Source organism: Uloborus diversus, chromosome 5 (genome assembly GCF_026930045.1).
Source record: "Uloborus diversus isolate 005 chromosome 5, Udiv.v.3.1, whole genome shotgun sequence".
NCBI classification, from domain to species: Eukaryota; Metazoa; Arthropoda; class Arachnida; order Araneae; family Uloboridae; genus Uloborus; species Uloborus diversus.
This window is the reverse complement of record NC_072735.1, coordinates 58284684-58302230: the sequence shown is the minus strand read 5'-3', so window position 1 is coordinate 58302230 and position 17547 is coordinate 58284684. Positions and strand designations below refer to the sequence as shown.

The window sequence follows — 17547 nt, the reverse complement described above, 5'->3', positions numbered from 1 at the left end:
TTGGTTAGCAGAAAATAATTCACATGAAAGCCTTTTAACTAGATTAGTTTCCTCTCTACAATCTACAAATATTGAGAAAATCAGACGTAACAGGACTTGGTCAACATAATTTGAGTTATTTATTGACCAGTTAAAGAAAAAAGTTAAATACATTTATTTAAAATCTTTGAAGTATTTCTTTAATGCTGTTAAGAGTTAAGAAATACTATTAAAGTTCAAAATTCATTTTTTATGTTCATTGTCTGTGGTGAAGAACAAGTAAAAAAGAAGTTTAAATTGTGAAAGTATTTAAATTAATTAACTTTTTAAAAACTTCTCAGAAAATTTTAAAAAACCCAAAAGTGGGTTAAATAATGGGTTTTTTTAAATGGGTTTTTTTCAAAAAAACCCATTGGGTCCAACCCAATTGGGTCCAATTCGGCCAACCCTGGTGGTCATTTCTAGGCCATTTGAAAAAGAATTCATGAGCAAGCTCTTGGAACGGAGAGAGGTTGTAACGGTTGTAACTAGGGAATGCAATACCGGACCAAAAATTCAATACCGGTATTCGGTATTTTTAAAACGTGATAGCGGAATACCGGTATTAATACCGGTATTTGAAATTTCTCTAAAGATGTTTCAAAAAATTTCGTTTCGTTGCCACATTTCATAATTTTGTACAAAAATTGTGTTATTTATGAAAACGTATTGTGAACAAATATAAAATGAAGGAACACATGTTATAAGAAAAAATTAATAATAGTAAAAAAAAACATAGTGCAACTATTGAATTGTCTCTAAGCCTGGAACTCATTTTAGTGCTCAGCTTTCCTAGAGTTGAAAATACTACTTCTGAATTCACGCAGGTCGATTGTACTGTTAACTGCGTGATATACTTCCTTTAGTTGTCTAGAAGTCCTTCATCTTCAAATAATTCGGTCTATTACGTGATATTTTTAGATAAACCCTTTTTTTGTGTGTGTTTCTTAAGATGGTTCAAAAATATATGTAAAAAAAAAAAGGTTTATCCTAGATAACAGGACACCTCTCAATATTTTTAGACTTGTAGATAGCAATATACAGGAAGAATTTTAGCTTCCCTTCTAAACTGAAAGAGAGTGCTCAACCCCCTCCCCCAAATTTCATAAGTATGGGAAGGGGGTAAAAAACACATTGAACTGAAAACATAATGCTACATATTATAATATACACGAGTAATATGCATATACATTGCCATAAAATAATTATTTACAAAAAACCAGCTAGGGAAATTAAATGTTTCTAAATTTGTGACATTTTCTATGCAACGGCTAATGTTAAATTGAGGGGTCATTGAGCGCCCTCTTAAAATTTGAGTAAAAAGTTCAAACTTTTACAGCATAATACTATTAGTAAGCCTAAAAAAAATAGGAGGTGTCCTGGACTTTAGCTGAAAAAAAAGTTTTTTTGAACTACCCTAGTGTTTCTATTGTATTGTATGTATCATTATTATTATTATTATTATTATTATTATTATTATTATTATTATTATTATTTTAAATTTATAGCTAGTTGTAATTTCTTACCGAGACACGTTACTAAATATACTAAATATTCCAATACTAACATCATTTTCTCTTGAGCATGAGCTTTTATTAGCTCTTATTAGCTTTTTCTTAGCTCTTTGGTTTGAAATGTACAGCAAACTTGACTAAATCTGATCTTGTTATTTTCTCTTATTCGTTTTCGTTTTCTTTTCAAAGTTTTTTTTGTATTTATAATTATGTAAATATCTGAAAATATGTTTCATTTGATTATGCTTACCTCTATGCAAATTTTTAAGGCAGTATATAATTTCTAAATATTATATTGCCAAGTATAAAGCCAAACAGTAAGACAAAACAACAAACCAATGCTGGTGACAACAAATTACCATTTGTTATGCTAATAAAGGAAAAAAGTTTTTCTCAAAATTTAGTACAGTTGAGACGAATAATTAAAAAAGAAATCATAAAGTATCACTACAACTGATGGTCCGAATAAATTGTTCATAAGACATAGAACAAATGCATTCAAAATTGCACTCGAAATTAACTTTCACAATAGGGAAAGTGAGTGATCAGGGAATTGTAAAAAATAAAAACACGGTGCACAAAAGAGTTTTCCATAATTAGATTCATCTCACCATCTTTTAATCACAATATCATTTTGCAATCTTTCGCTTCTTTGGTTTAATGTTATTCTATTAGTTCGTGCTTTTGAAGCCAAATTTTTACATCATTAGATTGAGCTTGTATCTGTAGCATGGAAAAAGAAATGTACATTTAAAAATATAAGTAGATATTTCATAAGTTAAATTGGACATTCTTTAAAAAAAACTATTTATTATTTGCAGCTAATACCGAAAATATCGGTATTTTACCTCAGCAATACCGGTATTTCGAAACTGCAAAATTGCTCGAAATACTGCGGACTCAATGAAAACTTGGCTAGAAGGAAAATAAGGGTCTTCTGCTTGATTGGCCATCCTGCAGACTAGAATGAAAAACCTAATTTAAACTTAGTGAGGCCTAGTTGGATAAACTATTTGTGAGGACTTGCAACAGTAGCGAGCGAAAGGCATACGCATGAATGTATTTTGGAATGCATAAGGAAAATATCAAAAAAGAAAATTGATCTCGACTTGCTGCAACTATTATTGATTGACTAATATAAAAGTCTTTGAATAAAAAGTTGAATTTGTAGGAAATTCACTTCTAATTTCTATTCACAACTCTTCGATCTTATATTTATGTATTTCCTAACTGAAGTGCCATCAGATTTCCAAATTTCATACTTGAAGTCTTACTGTTGCTTTGCGGCGGCAATATTTACCTAATTTATGTTTTTGTTTTGTAAATTCAATTCTAAGAAAAAGTGAAAATGAATTTCCGTGTTTAAACTGAGTTTTATGCTTTTTTATTAAAATATTTTGCGACATTATTCTTCTTTCCATGGTTTATAAGAAAGATAAAGATTTAAAAAAAAAAAAAAAAAAACTCATCTGATGTCAGCTTAATGTTTTATATTCAATTCAATTGGTCCTCCATACACATTTTTTTTTATTGACAAAACAATTTATCTGTCGGCTTTTAATTATCAATATGCAATAGACTAAGAAATATTTTCATGCATTTTGGACCCTTTGAGTTTTATTATCACTATAAATAAAAGCGGAATGTCCTAGATTTAATCGTCATTATCTGAAAATGTCTCATACTTCAAATGTTCTTATCATAAGAAAAAATATTGACACAAGTTGAAAAAAAAAATTGCCAAATCGGATCAAAGAAAAGCCTCCTGCCGGATATGAGATTGTCTCGTTAAGCCTCCCTCCACCTGTTCCTCTATTGTTCGAACTTTTTGTGACATGAAATATTCATCATTTTCCAGATTTGCCATTTTCTGTATGAAATATTCATCGCTTTTCGAATTTTTTCTCTTCTTTTAAGCCACTTATTACTGTCCGTTGTTAAGGGAAAAATAGGATTCATAAAAAGGAAAAAAATGTTTTTTTTTTATTATTGCCGCCGAAAGTGCCCCCCCCCTAATGAGGTTCTTGTATAGTAGGGAGGAGGAGGGGGGAGTATATAAAGAAATTTTCTTCCAAAACTATGCGAAGAATTTTTTACTCTCACCAAAGCGGAAAATTCGTCCTCTTGAGCGGTCAATTTGCAATAATCTGCCATTGTTATTTCAATAAGAGATAGGCAATGTCGTTCTTTTCAATCAACCGTTCATCAGAGGATCGTCCACATTTTTGACCCGTTCATTGGACTCGTTCATTTGAACGATGTCGTTCATGAAAAAAAAAAAAAATGCGAGTGATCTCTCCGCGAGAGTTACTTACGTATACTGAAAATGTTTCATTTTATCATTAATATTCTTTTAAGGAAATTAACTAATATTAGCCAACAGTAAGAAAATATGCCGATAAAAATTTAATCAAAAACATTTTATTTACGTTTAGATGTATAAAGTAATATTTATTAATTTTGTAAGAAATTTCTTGCTGTATTCCATTCCAAAAATCTCAGTTTAATTCCAGCTTGGTGCAAATTCAAATGAATAAATTTTATTTTATAAAAAAATAAGTGAATAAAATTGACGTAACGTTAGAAAATTAACAAAATTGATCTTTAAAGAAAAATTACTGAATACCGTCTGCATTTTTATTGCTACAAAAACTAGTAAAATAAATACAGAACAAAATATGAAATTACGTGAAATAATGCATTAGTTCTAAATCGAAATGTCGTATCTCCAAGTGCAATATGGTCATAGGTGAAAATAATTTTAAAGAAAACAATGATTTTTCAATGTGTAAAAAATGAAAGTTGTATCATAAGATTTTAAAAAAATGAGCTGATGTGTGCCTCACATGACTTCTTTTTACTCCAATTTAACGTCATTTTCCCATCATTGGTAATTTTAATGTGATTCAATAGTTTACTCTCCAAATATCACAAACAGTGGCCAAATTGAAAGCAAATTTAATTTAAAAAAAATCGCCAAATTTGTCGCCAAGTTAGCGAAAAAACTTGGCGACCAAAAGACTAGCGATATATCGCCAAGTGTCCGCCAAGTTGTAACACCACTTGAATTTACATCGAAAATAACAATGATTTCACCCCAAAAAGGGGCAAAAGACTCCCTTAGAAACACCCGAATGCAACTAAAAGGGGAGGTGCACAACTAGACCCCAATAGGGGTCTCTGTACCAAATTAAAACTTTCTAGGACATAACGTTCTTGAGTTATGCGACATGCATACGCACATCCGCACATATATACGTACATACAGACGTCACGAGAAAACTCGTTGCAACTAACTGGGGAATCTTCAAAATGGATATTTCGCGTGTCTATAGGTTCTTAGGCCCACGTGTGGTCGAGTCGAAAAAAAAAACTCAACATTCATTGGGGGGTGAGCAAAATGGAAATTAAGGTCGATTTTTGAGTGAAAATTTTTTCGCGAATGCAATACTTCCTTTTTTGTAAAAGGAAGTACAGTGGAACCTCTCAATAAGGGACACTAAGGGGACTAGACATTTTGTCCCTTAAATAGAGGTGTCCCTTCTTTGGAGGTGGATGAATTGATGCGTGCCGTGTACTTAGTAGTATAACGTCACAATAAACATTAACTATTAACACTTATGATTAAATACTGAAAATGTTTCATCCGTGCTAAATAAAATTCACAATTATTCAAATTTCTAAGTTTATATTATTTTATTAATTAAAATTTAATCAAAAATTTCATAATGGCAAAGTTTTGTAGCACACAGAAATAATTTTGAAGTAATTCATTACATATATTTGCTTTATGTTATGTAGTTAACAATGTAATACTATGTGAATTACAATTAATGTTCAAAATTTGAAGTTTTATATACATAGCTAATTATTTGTTGTGCACTCTCCATCGACCCTGAACCTACTTGAATAAATTGTTGAGAGGGCAAATCTTTCATGTTAATCTCAGCAAGTTTTTTTTTTTTACAATATATTACTTGTTTCCTTCACATATGTTTATGTCAAATTCACCTCAATTAATTTTTAGAGGAAAAGTGAATCTTGAATTCCAATAAATTCACTTTTTCTTTTGAGCTTACACATTAATATTGTTATTTTTTTTCCCTTTGTGACTGTCCCTTAAACAGAGTGTCCCTTAATTAGAGGTAAATACATGGAAGTCCCTATTCAAAGGGACTGGGACCGGAAAAAATGTCCCTTAAATAGAGGTGTCCCTTATTCGGAGGTGTCCTTTACTGGAGGTTCTACTGTAATAATAATTAAGAAATGAAATGAGACAGAACTATAAAATAAATATTATCGTTCAAAACAACGGTCGCTCATTTTATTTTTAATAAGAGATCGTATGGCACCGTTCATTTCAAGGGCCGGTCATTTAGATGCGTTCGTTCATGAACGACACGTCCTTATTGATAATGTTTTTTTTTTCTTAAACTACAATACTAAAATAAAAAAAAGTAAGGGGGGGGGGGGTCCAGTCGAGAGTCAAAACGTTTTACCATCCTTTAAATAACCGAGAAGCACGATAGTTGTACGAAGTAGGAAGTACTCTAATATGACAATAGAACGTGCAGGATGGTGAGCCCTCATCAAGATGCATGAGGTTGTGATAATTACACGAAGGCGGCATTTTAATGTGACAATACAATGCACGGGATAGGCATAGGCAGGGCAATGTCGTTCTTTTTAATTCCATCAGAGGATCGTTCATTTATTTTACCCATTCATTGAACTCGTTCATTTGAACGACTTCGTTCATTTAAAAAGGTTATTCAAACTTTTAAAAAAGTTAACTAAAAATATATTCAACATTATAAATTAGAAAAATTATAAATAATTAAACGATCCGGAAAGTACGCTATAAAAACAATAAAACCTAATTTATAAATTTGTCGGCGTAAACAAGATGGAGACAAAAAGATGAACAGCAGGTGATGCCGAATGCTTTGTAACAAATTAGAGAAGAAAAACCAAACTATGTTAACTTGGGTATTATGGTATAACTTAAAGACTAATATTAGTAAAAGTGAACGAAATTTAGTAACTGAAACAAATGTACTTTCAGTGCAATGTCAAAACTGTTAGCCGTTTCAAAGAACAGCCGTTCATATTTTAGAAGATCGCAATGCGCCGTTCATTTTAAGGGGTCGTTCTTTTTGACCCGTTCGTTCATAAACGATGTATCCCTAGTTCGGAAAGTTGAGAGCTCATCCAGTTGTATGAAGTTGTAATCGTTACACGAAGGAAGTAAATATGACTATAGAATGAACGGAATTAATTAATTTTTAATTTGGTAATAGAATATCCGGAATCATGTGCGTTCATCCAGATGTATGAGGTTGTGATAGTAAGGAGTGGTATACAGTGGCGGATCTAGTCGATCATTTTGGGAGGGGCCATTTGGAATTTTTTCACACTTTCTTTGGATTTTTGTCCTAACTGTCACTTTTCAAACAGTGCTAGATCATTGATTTTTCCGAAAAAATACCGCCCTACCCGTCTTATAGGGGGAATTTATAAAATTTAAGATAAGATTAATACCAAAAAATTCTTCATTTATAATTTATTGCTTTAAAGAAATGGACATCAATTTTTAGTTACCTTTGGGGACATTTGTGGAGGAGCATGGGAATAAGGGGCACTCCTCTAGAAAAGTTTCAAAATTAAAGCCATAAAACATAAATTTAGGCTCTCTTTGATCTTGTAAACTGTAGGTGTGCTCAGAGGACAGCAGCATCCATAGATCGTCCTAGTGTCCTAAGATTGTCCCTCGTTTGCGTCAAGAAATGATGTATACGATGAAGCAAAATTTTAGAAATAAAATAGTTTTGTTTCAAGAAGAGAGATGTAAATTCTCTCACATTTAAAACTTAAAATTTCTATTAAAGTAACACTCATGTGTTATTTTTTAAATTTTCCTCATAATATTTTATTTCTTTTTTTTTCTTTTTAAAAAACATTCACAAGGTTTTGGGAGGGGCCATGGCCCCCATGACCCCCCTCTAGATCCACCCCTTGTGGTAATTTAATATGACGTTAGAATGTACGTGGATGAGCACTCATCCAGGTGCTTGAGGCTGTGATAGTTACACGAAGGAGTGGTATTTTAGTATGACATTAGAGTGTGCGGGATGATGAGCGCTCATCCAGGTGCTTGAGGCTGTGATAGTTGCACGAAGGAAGTAACTTTTCACTTCAAGGTCCCCCGTTCCTACCACTATTTGTGGTTTAACCAGTTGAATGGGACCTTGAAGACAGCTCTGATATTTTTATCCAGTGTAATCCCTTGTCCAGCACCCCCCAGAGCTATCGTTTCACTTGTAGGACTTACTGACCACGAGCATGTTTAACGTCCCCCACTCACCATTAATGAAGACGGTGGATCTTCAACTGGCTAGGATCGAGCCCGGGACAGTCCGGTCACAAATCCGATGTCTTACCGATCAGGCCACCATGGCCTTGAAGGAAGTAACTATGACAATTAAATGTACAGCAGCTCTTAAAAACATGAAAAAGTTTTTTTTTTGCTTTAAAAAGAAAAAAATGCACTGGTCCGTATTTCTTTATTTATTTATTTATTATTTTTTTTTTGTAAGTTTTACAAGATTGTTGGCTAAGCAAAGCTAAGAAACGCAACAGTAGATGTAGTACCAACTTCTTGCATAAAAAATACAAAAAGAAAAGAAAAAAAAAAACTAGTGCAAATGAAACAAAAACTGCCCTACTGTTATATACCGAACAGTATATAACAGTAGGGCAGTTATATACTGTTCAGTCAAGGGAACAGAACCCTTCATTGAAGTCCATTCACGAACGCTAACTGGTACATATCCCTGCTTAAATATAACTGATCAGTGCTCACACCTCTGTAGGTAGTTTTACTGATATTATATATACTTTTCACGAATCGAAAACAATACATTGCAGTCGCTGCCACTTGACTCTCAATAAATGGTTCACCCTTAATAAACGGGGAAGATACTTATTGTGTGCATATCACTTTTGCGCGAAATCTGATAAGATGAATCGGTTTGTTTTAGCTCATTGTATTCATAAGTAGTCTCTCTCATCCATTTTGTTGTTTGATCAAGCTCCTCTGAGTTAAAATAATAGTGTCTTTATTTTTTCTTCTCTTTCAAAGTGAGAACTAATGTGAACTTTATCTGTGCACAATTCTGGTAGAATTGTTTTTTCTTACGAATTTTTCCTTCGATTAGTTAAAGATTTTTACCAGAAAAAAAAAAAAAACATTGATTGAAAAAAAAAAAAAAACTTTCTTTTGGGTACTTTTATTCGTTGCTACTACGCTTCTACTCCTCTGAAAATAGTTTATTTTCTTGGCTCACTTTTTACGATTTTCTCCATTTTTTTCCTTTTTTTCCCGAGTATTTCAATTTTCTCTCGTATTCGAGTTAACTTAAAAAAAAAAAAAACTTTTATTACACTAAATCTGTTGTTGGTAGGTCGGTGCTTGTATTAGGAATTAATAACAAAGGTCGGTGGGACAAGCTTTTTAATGTTTGCCCAGAACAAAAAGAAAATGAAAATTTGCCAAAACCCTCCCCTGAAAATAGGCTGATATTTGCTCTGCTCATTTTACTCTATGATTTTCTCCATTTATTTAAATTTTTTTTTCTCGAGAATTCCACAATTTTTTCTCGTGGTCGTCTTTTTTTAAAAATTTTATTTACTTATTTATTATTTTTTTTTTGTGTGTGGGGGGGGGGGGGACTTTGATTATACTTACTCTGTCGGTGGTAGGTCGGTACTTAGAGCAGGAATTTGTCACAAGGGTCGGTGGGACAAACTTTTTAAAATTAAAAAAAAAGAACAATTATGAAGTTAATTTTGTAAATAAGGTCAACAAATGAATTAGAAAGCTAAACCTTGAATAAGCATAGGTAGAGCTTTTGAAACTTTTCAATTATTACAGTTTTTCGAGACTTATTCAAGTCAATTCATCAGTTTAAAAGCGTTCATCTTTTTAGTTTTTTTTTTTTTTTTCACCATATACAGTGAAACCTGTGTAAGTTGACCACTCGCGGTGCAGTACTTTGGCGGTCAAATTAGACAGGTGATCAACTTATAAAGAGCGGTAATACTTTTTTTTTTGTCATTTCTTCCACTATGTATTCATTTTTTGAGGAATTCACCCTTACTCTTTCTGTTCAACTCATTTTCATTGTTTAATATTACTGAAAGTGAAACAATAATTAAAAATACTACTCAAATAATTTTGTTAGTTCTTCCTTGTTTTTAACTACATTAGGCACTTTAGTTTTAGAAATTCCTTATATGCCAGCTAATATTCTCTGGCTTTTTCCATTTTCAGTTAATTTTAATATTTCATACTTTTTATTAATCTCAAATTCAGCTAATTTTCTTTTTGAAGCCTTTTTATGTAAAACTTATAGCACAAAGAGCAACAAGCTCGACTCTCCCAGTTCATAAAGGAAAAATCAAAATCTCCTATCTCTTAATCCCTTGCACCAGAAACATGTAACTTTACTCATTAGCAAGCCCAGATCTGCGTACCCGCCCCTTAGGCCCGCGTCCTTAAAGGGGCTAACGGCCCTAGAATTTGAGGAAAAAATAGAAAAAAAACTAGTACTAAGACTTCTTCACTTTACTAAGAGACACTGCTGGCCTGTAGGTATGGGCCCTACATATTTTGTTGCAGGGGATTCAAAATGTAAAGATCCGGGCCTTCTCTTTTTAGCACAGTTCCTGTGTTGTCACAACAAGTGCAACTGAAATTAAAGACTTTGAACTTTACTACTGACACCTATTTTCATTGAACAGAGTACAAAAAGCTATCTCAAATAGAACAACAAATGAAAAACAAGGTTGGAGAATAAAGAGCAGCGTTAAGCTTTATGCTGCTGTTTAGTTGGTAAAATGCTGTTCCGTCATCAAAGCATTAAAAACATTCTTAGAAAGCTATGAAGAAAAAAAATAATAATAATAAATAAATAAATAATAAAATAAAATAATTTGCTAAAGAAAGTTAAAAAAATAATAATAAACCAAGTGGTCAACTTACAAAGGGTTTTTTACAATGCTCCTAATCAAATTTGGCGAACATTAGTGGTCAAGATAGACAGGTGGTCAAGATAGAGAGGTGGTCAAGTTACAGAGGTTTTCCTTCATTATATGAGATAGGACTAATTCCGTTCCTGACAAAAGCGGTCAACATAAACAGGTGGTCAACTTACAAGGGTGGTCAACTTTACAGGTTTTACTGTACTTGTTTAAGGGCTATCCATAAATGATGTCCCACTGTTTTTCAACATTTTGACCCCCGTCTCCCCTTTGTCACAAAGAGCCACCCTTCGCCTTATCCTCTCTTCCCCCTTTGTCAAGTGTCACGTAATTTTTCATAAAATTATCTTTATAAAAAATTGCATGATGTTACAACTTTTATTAACCCCTCCCTCCATCTTGTCACAAACAAAAACACGTGACATCATTTGTGGACAGCCCTTATATTCTCTGGTCAAGTTGTTAGTATTGAAATATTTTGAAAAGTATGTAGCATGAGTTTTTGTAAATGAAGTAATCATTTTTGTTGTTTTTAAATCTTTCCATTGTGACACTTTTTTTTTTAAATCGAAGCGTAAAGAAGTAAACTCTTTAAGAAAATCGCCCGAGGTATGACGAGTCAAAATTCCTTCAGCATTTGAATGAAGCCATTGCCTGTTTGGTGATATTTTGATGGTTGAAATTTTAACCCTAACTCCAGTGGATTAACCATAAACTCTAGTAGATAGAGTGCAAAGTTGACCCCCTTTTCGTTTCTTCACTCTCTTGAAATTGCAATCTTACCAGTAAAGCAGTTAAGTTACCGGATCCAATTCAGCCTAGTCAAAATAAAGCATGCGTGTCAAACATTGCCAAAAAATATTATCAAATTGTAAATGATTTACAGAATTTTTGGTGCTTCAACAATGAAATAATGCCGCAACGTATGCTATTGCTTGAGTTTCATTGTTGGTGATATCAGAGCGTTACTCGATCAGTGATTTTGGCTATTATATATATAAGGAAGTAAGTTTAAGTAATGGTAATTTCCCTGAACCATTTACAGTACGGTTAACTTCCGCTTATCTTTCTAGCCATGAGTTATTTTTATAGCAGCGCCCTACAGTGTCGATGTTTTAACATGCAGACTAAAATGAATTTCCTATAGTTTATAATATCTGATTGCTCGTTTACTTATCTTGAAATTCTGAAAATGAAAATCAATTGTTTGGTGTATATTTCCGTGTAACTTAAAAATTGCTCCAAGATTGCTGGGCTGCCTACCTTCTTATTTTGCAATAAATCAACCTTTTTTTTTGTTTGTTTAAAGGAAAAAAACAAAATTTTGCTTTTATTAAATCAAGTGATATTAAAAAAAAAAAAAAAAAAAAAAGAAGGAAAAGCATTCACACAATCATAACTGTTTTATTGCTATTTGTCTTTGATTCAATTTTCAATGTGAAAATGTTTGTTGCCGTAATATTGTGAAAATTAAAATTGTTTAATAAACAACTAAAATGAACTTATGAAAAAAAAAAAAAATCCGAACCAGAAAGTTTTGATATTTTGAGAAAGGTTAATTTTATGAAGTTTGCTGCGCGAATACAAAAATAATATTTTTGTGTGTGTTTGGTTATTTAGATAGTGGAGACCCCTAAAGACCCTTTCCCAAGAAAAAAAAAAAGGACTCCTAACATCACTCTCCCCCCCCCCCCCTCTCATGAAAATTTCGGTGTCCAAATCTGCACCATATCCCGTTCACATCGTGAGCGCCCCTGGAAAAACATACTGATTCACGCGCAAATTTAAAGCAAGAAAATACTTAAAATATATTTGATCTGTCATTACAATATTTAATCCCCCCCCCCCAATCTTACATAAGATTCCATTTTGTTTTTTAAAATAATAAAATAACGAATATCATACTTAGATCACTGGAATCGTTATTGAATTCACTATAATTGAATTATTTTTAAAAACAGTTTTGTGTGAAGAAATATTATCTAAAAAGCTGGAATCTAAACTGAATGTTTTTTTTTCGACATTTTTTTTGTATATGATATGATATTAATTAAAATACAACATGACATACATAGTGCGATTCTTTTATCATATTTTACACGATTCATTCTTTGTAAAACAAGTAAAAAACAGCTCATTCTAATACGTTTTTTATCTTTTAGACGCAAATTAAATATAATCCCTGCCAATTCACTTGACTGCAGCTTCTAATGTAAAATATTGACTCGGAAAATATTACGTAGGAATGCCTCCCCCCCCGCCCCGAAAGTAAGGGTATGCTGAGATTTTTTTCAAACCCCTCCCCCCTCGGCGGGACCCTTACGTAATTTATGAATGGTCCCTTTCCTCTCTTTTGTGTGGGGGGAAAAATTTCTTTCAAAATATTAAATAAATCAATGATCATTTAGAACGGTTTTGAAAGAACATTCTTGAGTCTTTGAATGCATCATGACATTGGTTTTATGTTTCTGTTGCTAAGCACGACTCTTAATTCGTTTTTCATAAAAATGTTTATTCATTTATTAAACTTGAATTATTTTTTTTCAGGATGTGGCATATTTGCCCACCAGATGTCGCCACTAACGTTACCTCGTGATGATCCCGGTAAGTTATATTTTTGATTTCTTGGTTTTTTTTTACAATGTTTAAAGATATTTCTTTTCCAAATAAAGTTTAAATTGCTTACCTAATTATTACAATTTTTCAATTTTCATTTAGTGCGAAATTAAAATTTTCAGCACAAGCTTCAAAATTGTTTTTGTGTTTGAATTTTATGAATTCATGTGAAGAGTAAAATAATGAAAAAGGAATGTTCTAAAATTCGGAAAGTAAAGTGTAGTTATATAAAGAAATTATATATATTCTGCCTCACAATTAAGACAAATTGCATTTTCTTTGCTTCAAAAAAGTTATATTCTCTTGCTAATAACCTAAAAAATAAATAAATAAAAATTAATTTGAATTTTGACATCTGAAATTTAAATTATGTTTTTCGCAATCACGATAGTGTGCAGGGGCGGATCTAGGCGGGGGGGCATGGGGGCTACGGCCCCTCCCAAAGCCTTGTGATTGAAGTTTTTTTTTTAAGGAAAAAAAAAGAAAAAAAATATTATGACAAGATAACAAAATGTAACACATGTATTTCATTGAAAAAAAAGTATAGGCCTTAATTAGGAGAGAAATTATATCCTTATCCTCAAAACAAAACTTTTATTTCCAAAATTTTTCTCCATCTTTTAGATCATTTCTTGATTCCAACTACAGACACTTGGACGATCTCTGAATGCTGCGGTTCTCAGAGTATACTTATTGTTCACAAGACCAATGAGAGCCTAAATTTCCGTTTTTATGGCTTTAATTTCGAAACTAGGAGAACCCCCTTTTCTCATGCCCTTTCGCAAATGCCTTGATATGTAGCAAAAAATTGCATTTTAAGTCTTTTATTTGGAAAAAATGTCAACGGAAACTATAGCTTATCCAGCCCTTATCACTTAACTTGCTTAAAAGCAACTTAAATGAATTTTTTTGGGACTTCAATTACAAACGAGTTTTGATAGGACTCCTTCCCTCCCTAGTTTATATCGTGATGATAGCTTTAAAAGGAGGTTTTTTGGAGGAGCTCACGAATCTTCCATCCCTTTCTAAAATATGTATATAGTTAAAAATCGAATTTTTAGAGCCTAAAGGCAAAATATTTCCAGGGAGGAAAGATTCTAAGCACCTTCGCACTTCCTTTAATGTAAACAAACATTACCTAAAGATGCATTTTTAAGCTGGACAGCTGAAGAGCTAGAAGAGCACCCCTCCTTTTCTAACTTCTCAATGTATAATGACAGAATATTTTGGTTTCTAAGCTTTATTTTAAAAAAGTATTTTGAGGCCAGCGCCCAAAACCCGACTTTCTCCGTACATCATCAAAAATAGACAAAATGCGTTTTTAGTTTCCTAATTTTCAAAAATTACTCGGAAATTTAAATTTTGAAAATTTTTCGAGGAAGATTCCTAAATCCACCCCTTTACTTAATGTCCCGATACCCCGAAAATTGAGTTTTTAAAACTTAATTTTAATAAAACTTCTGGGGAGTTACCAGGGCCCAATTTCCCAATAGGCAAAGTAGGCAGTTGCCTAGGGCGGCAAACTTTTCAGGGGCGGCAAATTTGCTATTATAATACACATTTTTTGAGTTGAATTGTTATTCTTGAAAGTAAAACTTAGCGTTCTTTCATTTTCCACAAGGACAATTTTTTCTTGTAATTTAATAATAATTATTTTCACACATCTTATGGAAGTCGAATGTTTTTCAATCATGATATTTGCCGAATCGTCAGCAAAATTTGCCGAATAAAATTTTTTTGGAAGATCACTGTGATCATTTCATTGGGGCACCTGAGAACATGAAACGCCATCATTTCTTCATAAGTTTGACAGTTTGAATCTGGGGAAAACTTTTTTACGTTTTTTTTTTTTGAGTCAAGGATATTTTGCTTCTTTTAGGGGGGGGGGGAGGGGCGGCAGATTTCAAAATTTCCTAGGGGCGGCATGGAGCTAAATTCGGCCTGGGGAGTTTGTTCAAAAATTTCGGATGGCCCCTCCCAAAACAATCGGCTGGATCCGCCACTGATAGTGTGTGTGTGTGTATGTAGGCGTGTGTGTTTGTGTCTGTGTGCAGGTATAAGTGTGTGGGTAGTTGTGTGTATGGAGTGTTTGAGTGTGTGTGGGGTGGGGGTGGGGGAATGTGTATGTGTGTCGGCATATGTGTTTGTGTCTGTGTGCAGGCATGAGTGTGTGGGTAGTTGTGTGTAGGCAGTGGCGTAGCTGCAGTGTTTGCCGCCCGGTGCACAGTGGTCAATTTCACAAATCTAGCTGGACAAAAATACTTTGGTTTGTCAAACCGAGTTAAAAGTTTTAATTCGGTCGTTATATTGATAGTAAACATAAAACTACATAAAATAAAAGCGTCAGTAACTAGAATTTTCACATAAAACTACATAAAATAAAAGCGTCAGTAACCAGAATTTTCACATAAAACTACATAAAATAAAAGCGTCAGTAACTAGAATTTTCACATAAAACTACATAAAATAAAAGCGTCAGTAACTAGAATTTTCACATAAAACTATATAAAATAAAAGCGTCAGTAACTAAAATTTTCGTCAATTCAGCAGAACTACTGTCTAAGGAACTGTAGTCTATCTTTTGATTGTTTCTCAACAACAATGCAGCTTCTTTAGATAGTAAATTCTCATGGTTTTTAGAGTTGCTTCTCAGCTTTGTAATTAAAGGGTCAGACGTAATAAGTAACATATGTATTATGTCTTCTAAAGTTTTTTGCCTTGAATATTTTCGTGAGAAATGTTCTCGGAAAGCTTTGAAATCTGTATTTCGAGCCTCTTGCGCTTCTTCAGAAAGTTGTCCTATTGGTAGAATGGCATGCTCAATAATTTGTCTTCCATGAATTAACAACTTATGCACACTTGCCGGCATAAAATACCAGTTATATAGTTGAACATACAGTTTCGCAGTGTCAAAAGTAAACTTTTCAAATTCGTCTTCATTTATTTCTTGTTCATCAGAAACGGCTTGTAAAATTATTGAAAAACGCTGTATAAGTCCAATGTCTAATCCCGTTATATCGGATGACAAAGTCGTATTAGCAAAAAAATCTGCGAGCAGTGTTTCCGTCATTTGTTGTTCCAGAAATTTGCTTCGGCATATCTACCAAAAGGCCCATTTCTTTTCTAAATCTGTCTTGAATATATTTTTTACGCCTTTTTACCGTTTCCTTATCTTCTTGATTTCTTACTTGCCATTTTTTCACTTTTATTAAATATTAAATATTAAATTCATTTATTAAATATTAAATTCACTTTTATTTTTCACTTTTTCACTTATTTTTTCAAGTTTATATGACAAATTAAGAAGACACTCAAAGCATCTGATCCAAGCATGTAAACCTGATAATCCAAATCTGAATTTTGAAGGATTTATTGATTTTTTAGTATGTTTCTCAAGCGCATTCATTTCTTTAGGACAAGCTCCGCAAATGTAACATTTTTGATTAGATTGTTCATTTAGAATGCTACAAATTTTCCCATCAACCATAATCATTATCAATGATTGTCCCACCAAAACTTCTCGATCATTAATTTCATTTTTGAAGGACAAAGGCTTGCTATTTGAGATTCTATTTTATCAACTTCTTTCTTGAGTAATGTTGGAGTCTCTTTTTCAAAAATTACTTTTATTGGTCTGCAATATCTGGTTGAAGATGGCCGAGGATTTTTCTAGAGCTCCTTTTCTTGACTTTTTAATTGAAGTGTTACTAATGAAATATTAAACACAGATGAATCATCGTAACAGACTTCAGTGCTTTCGAATTGCTGTTTATCAGTGCTTCGACCAGAAGCTCCGTCACATCCCCATTTAAAAATCATATTTATGGAAAAAATATCTACCGTTAAAAGTTCCTCGAATTTTTCACATTCACTTTGAAAAAGCCGCAATATTGTATGATTTATAAGTGACTGAAGATTTATTTCGGCAGAAATGTCAGTTATGTATATATCATCTGGATAACATTTTTTCTTTGATTCTAATACTTTTTCTTAACAAGGATATATATTTGCATTCTCATTTTTAGCTAATTTGTGTGTTTCAATGTACTGACTTTTTGTCAGTTTTGTATTTACATAGTAGGCTAAAGCTTGGTCAGGAGTTAGTTTCATCACTTTATTTGTTACGGTTCTTTTTAAAGCCGTTTTAATTCTAGTAACTCTTTTTGGTGACACATTTACTTGTTGTAAGAGTTCTGCAGCATTTCATTTTCCTGAAGAACGAAGGCTAATTTGAGCGGCAAAAACTAATTGCTCTGAACTACTATCTTGAATAACAGATGCGACTTTGCGTTTTTTAGTTTTAAGGCTTGAATTTTCAAAAGTTGTTGTAGGTCGACCGCGAGCAGCAAAATTTTGC

General features: G+C 32.6%; 1 protein-coding gene across 1 annotated transcript in view; it reads left to right on the top strand.

Annotated features, from left to right (window-relative positions):
- Nucleotides 1-17547, top strand: part of LOC129222096 (apoptosis-stimulating of p53 protein 1-like) — a 699496-nt gene that overhangs the window by 82536 nt on the left and 599413 nt on the right. The window contains exon 2 of the mRNA XM_054856534.1: nucleotides 13122-13178. Within this exon, the coding sequence (XP_054712509.1) occupies nucleotides 13170-13178 (9 nt within the window). The 5' untranslated portion in view covers nucleotides 13122-13169. The remainder of the gene's footprint in view (nucleotides 1-13121; nucleotides 13179-17547) is intronic.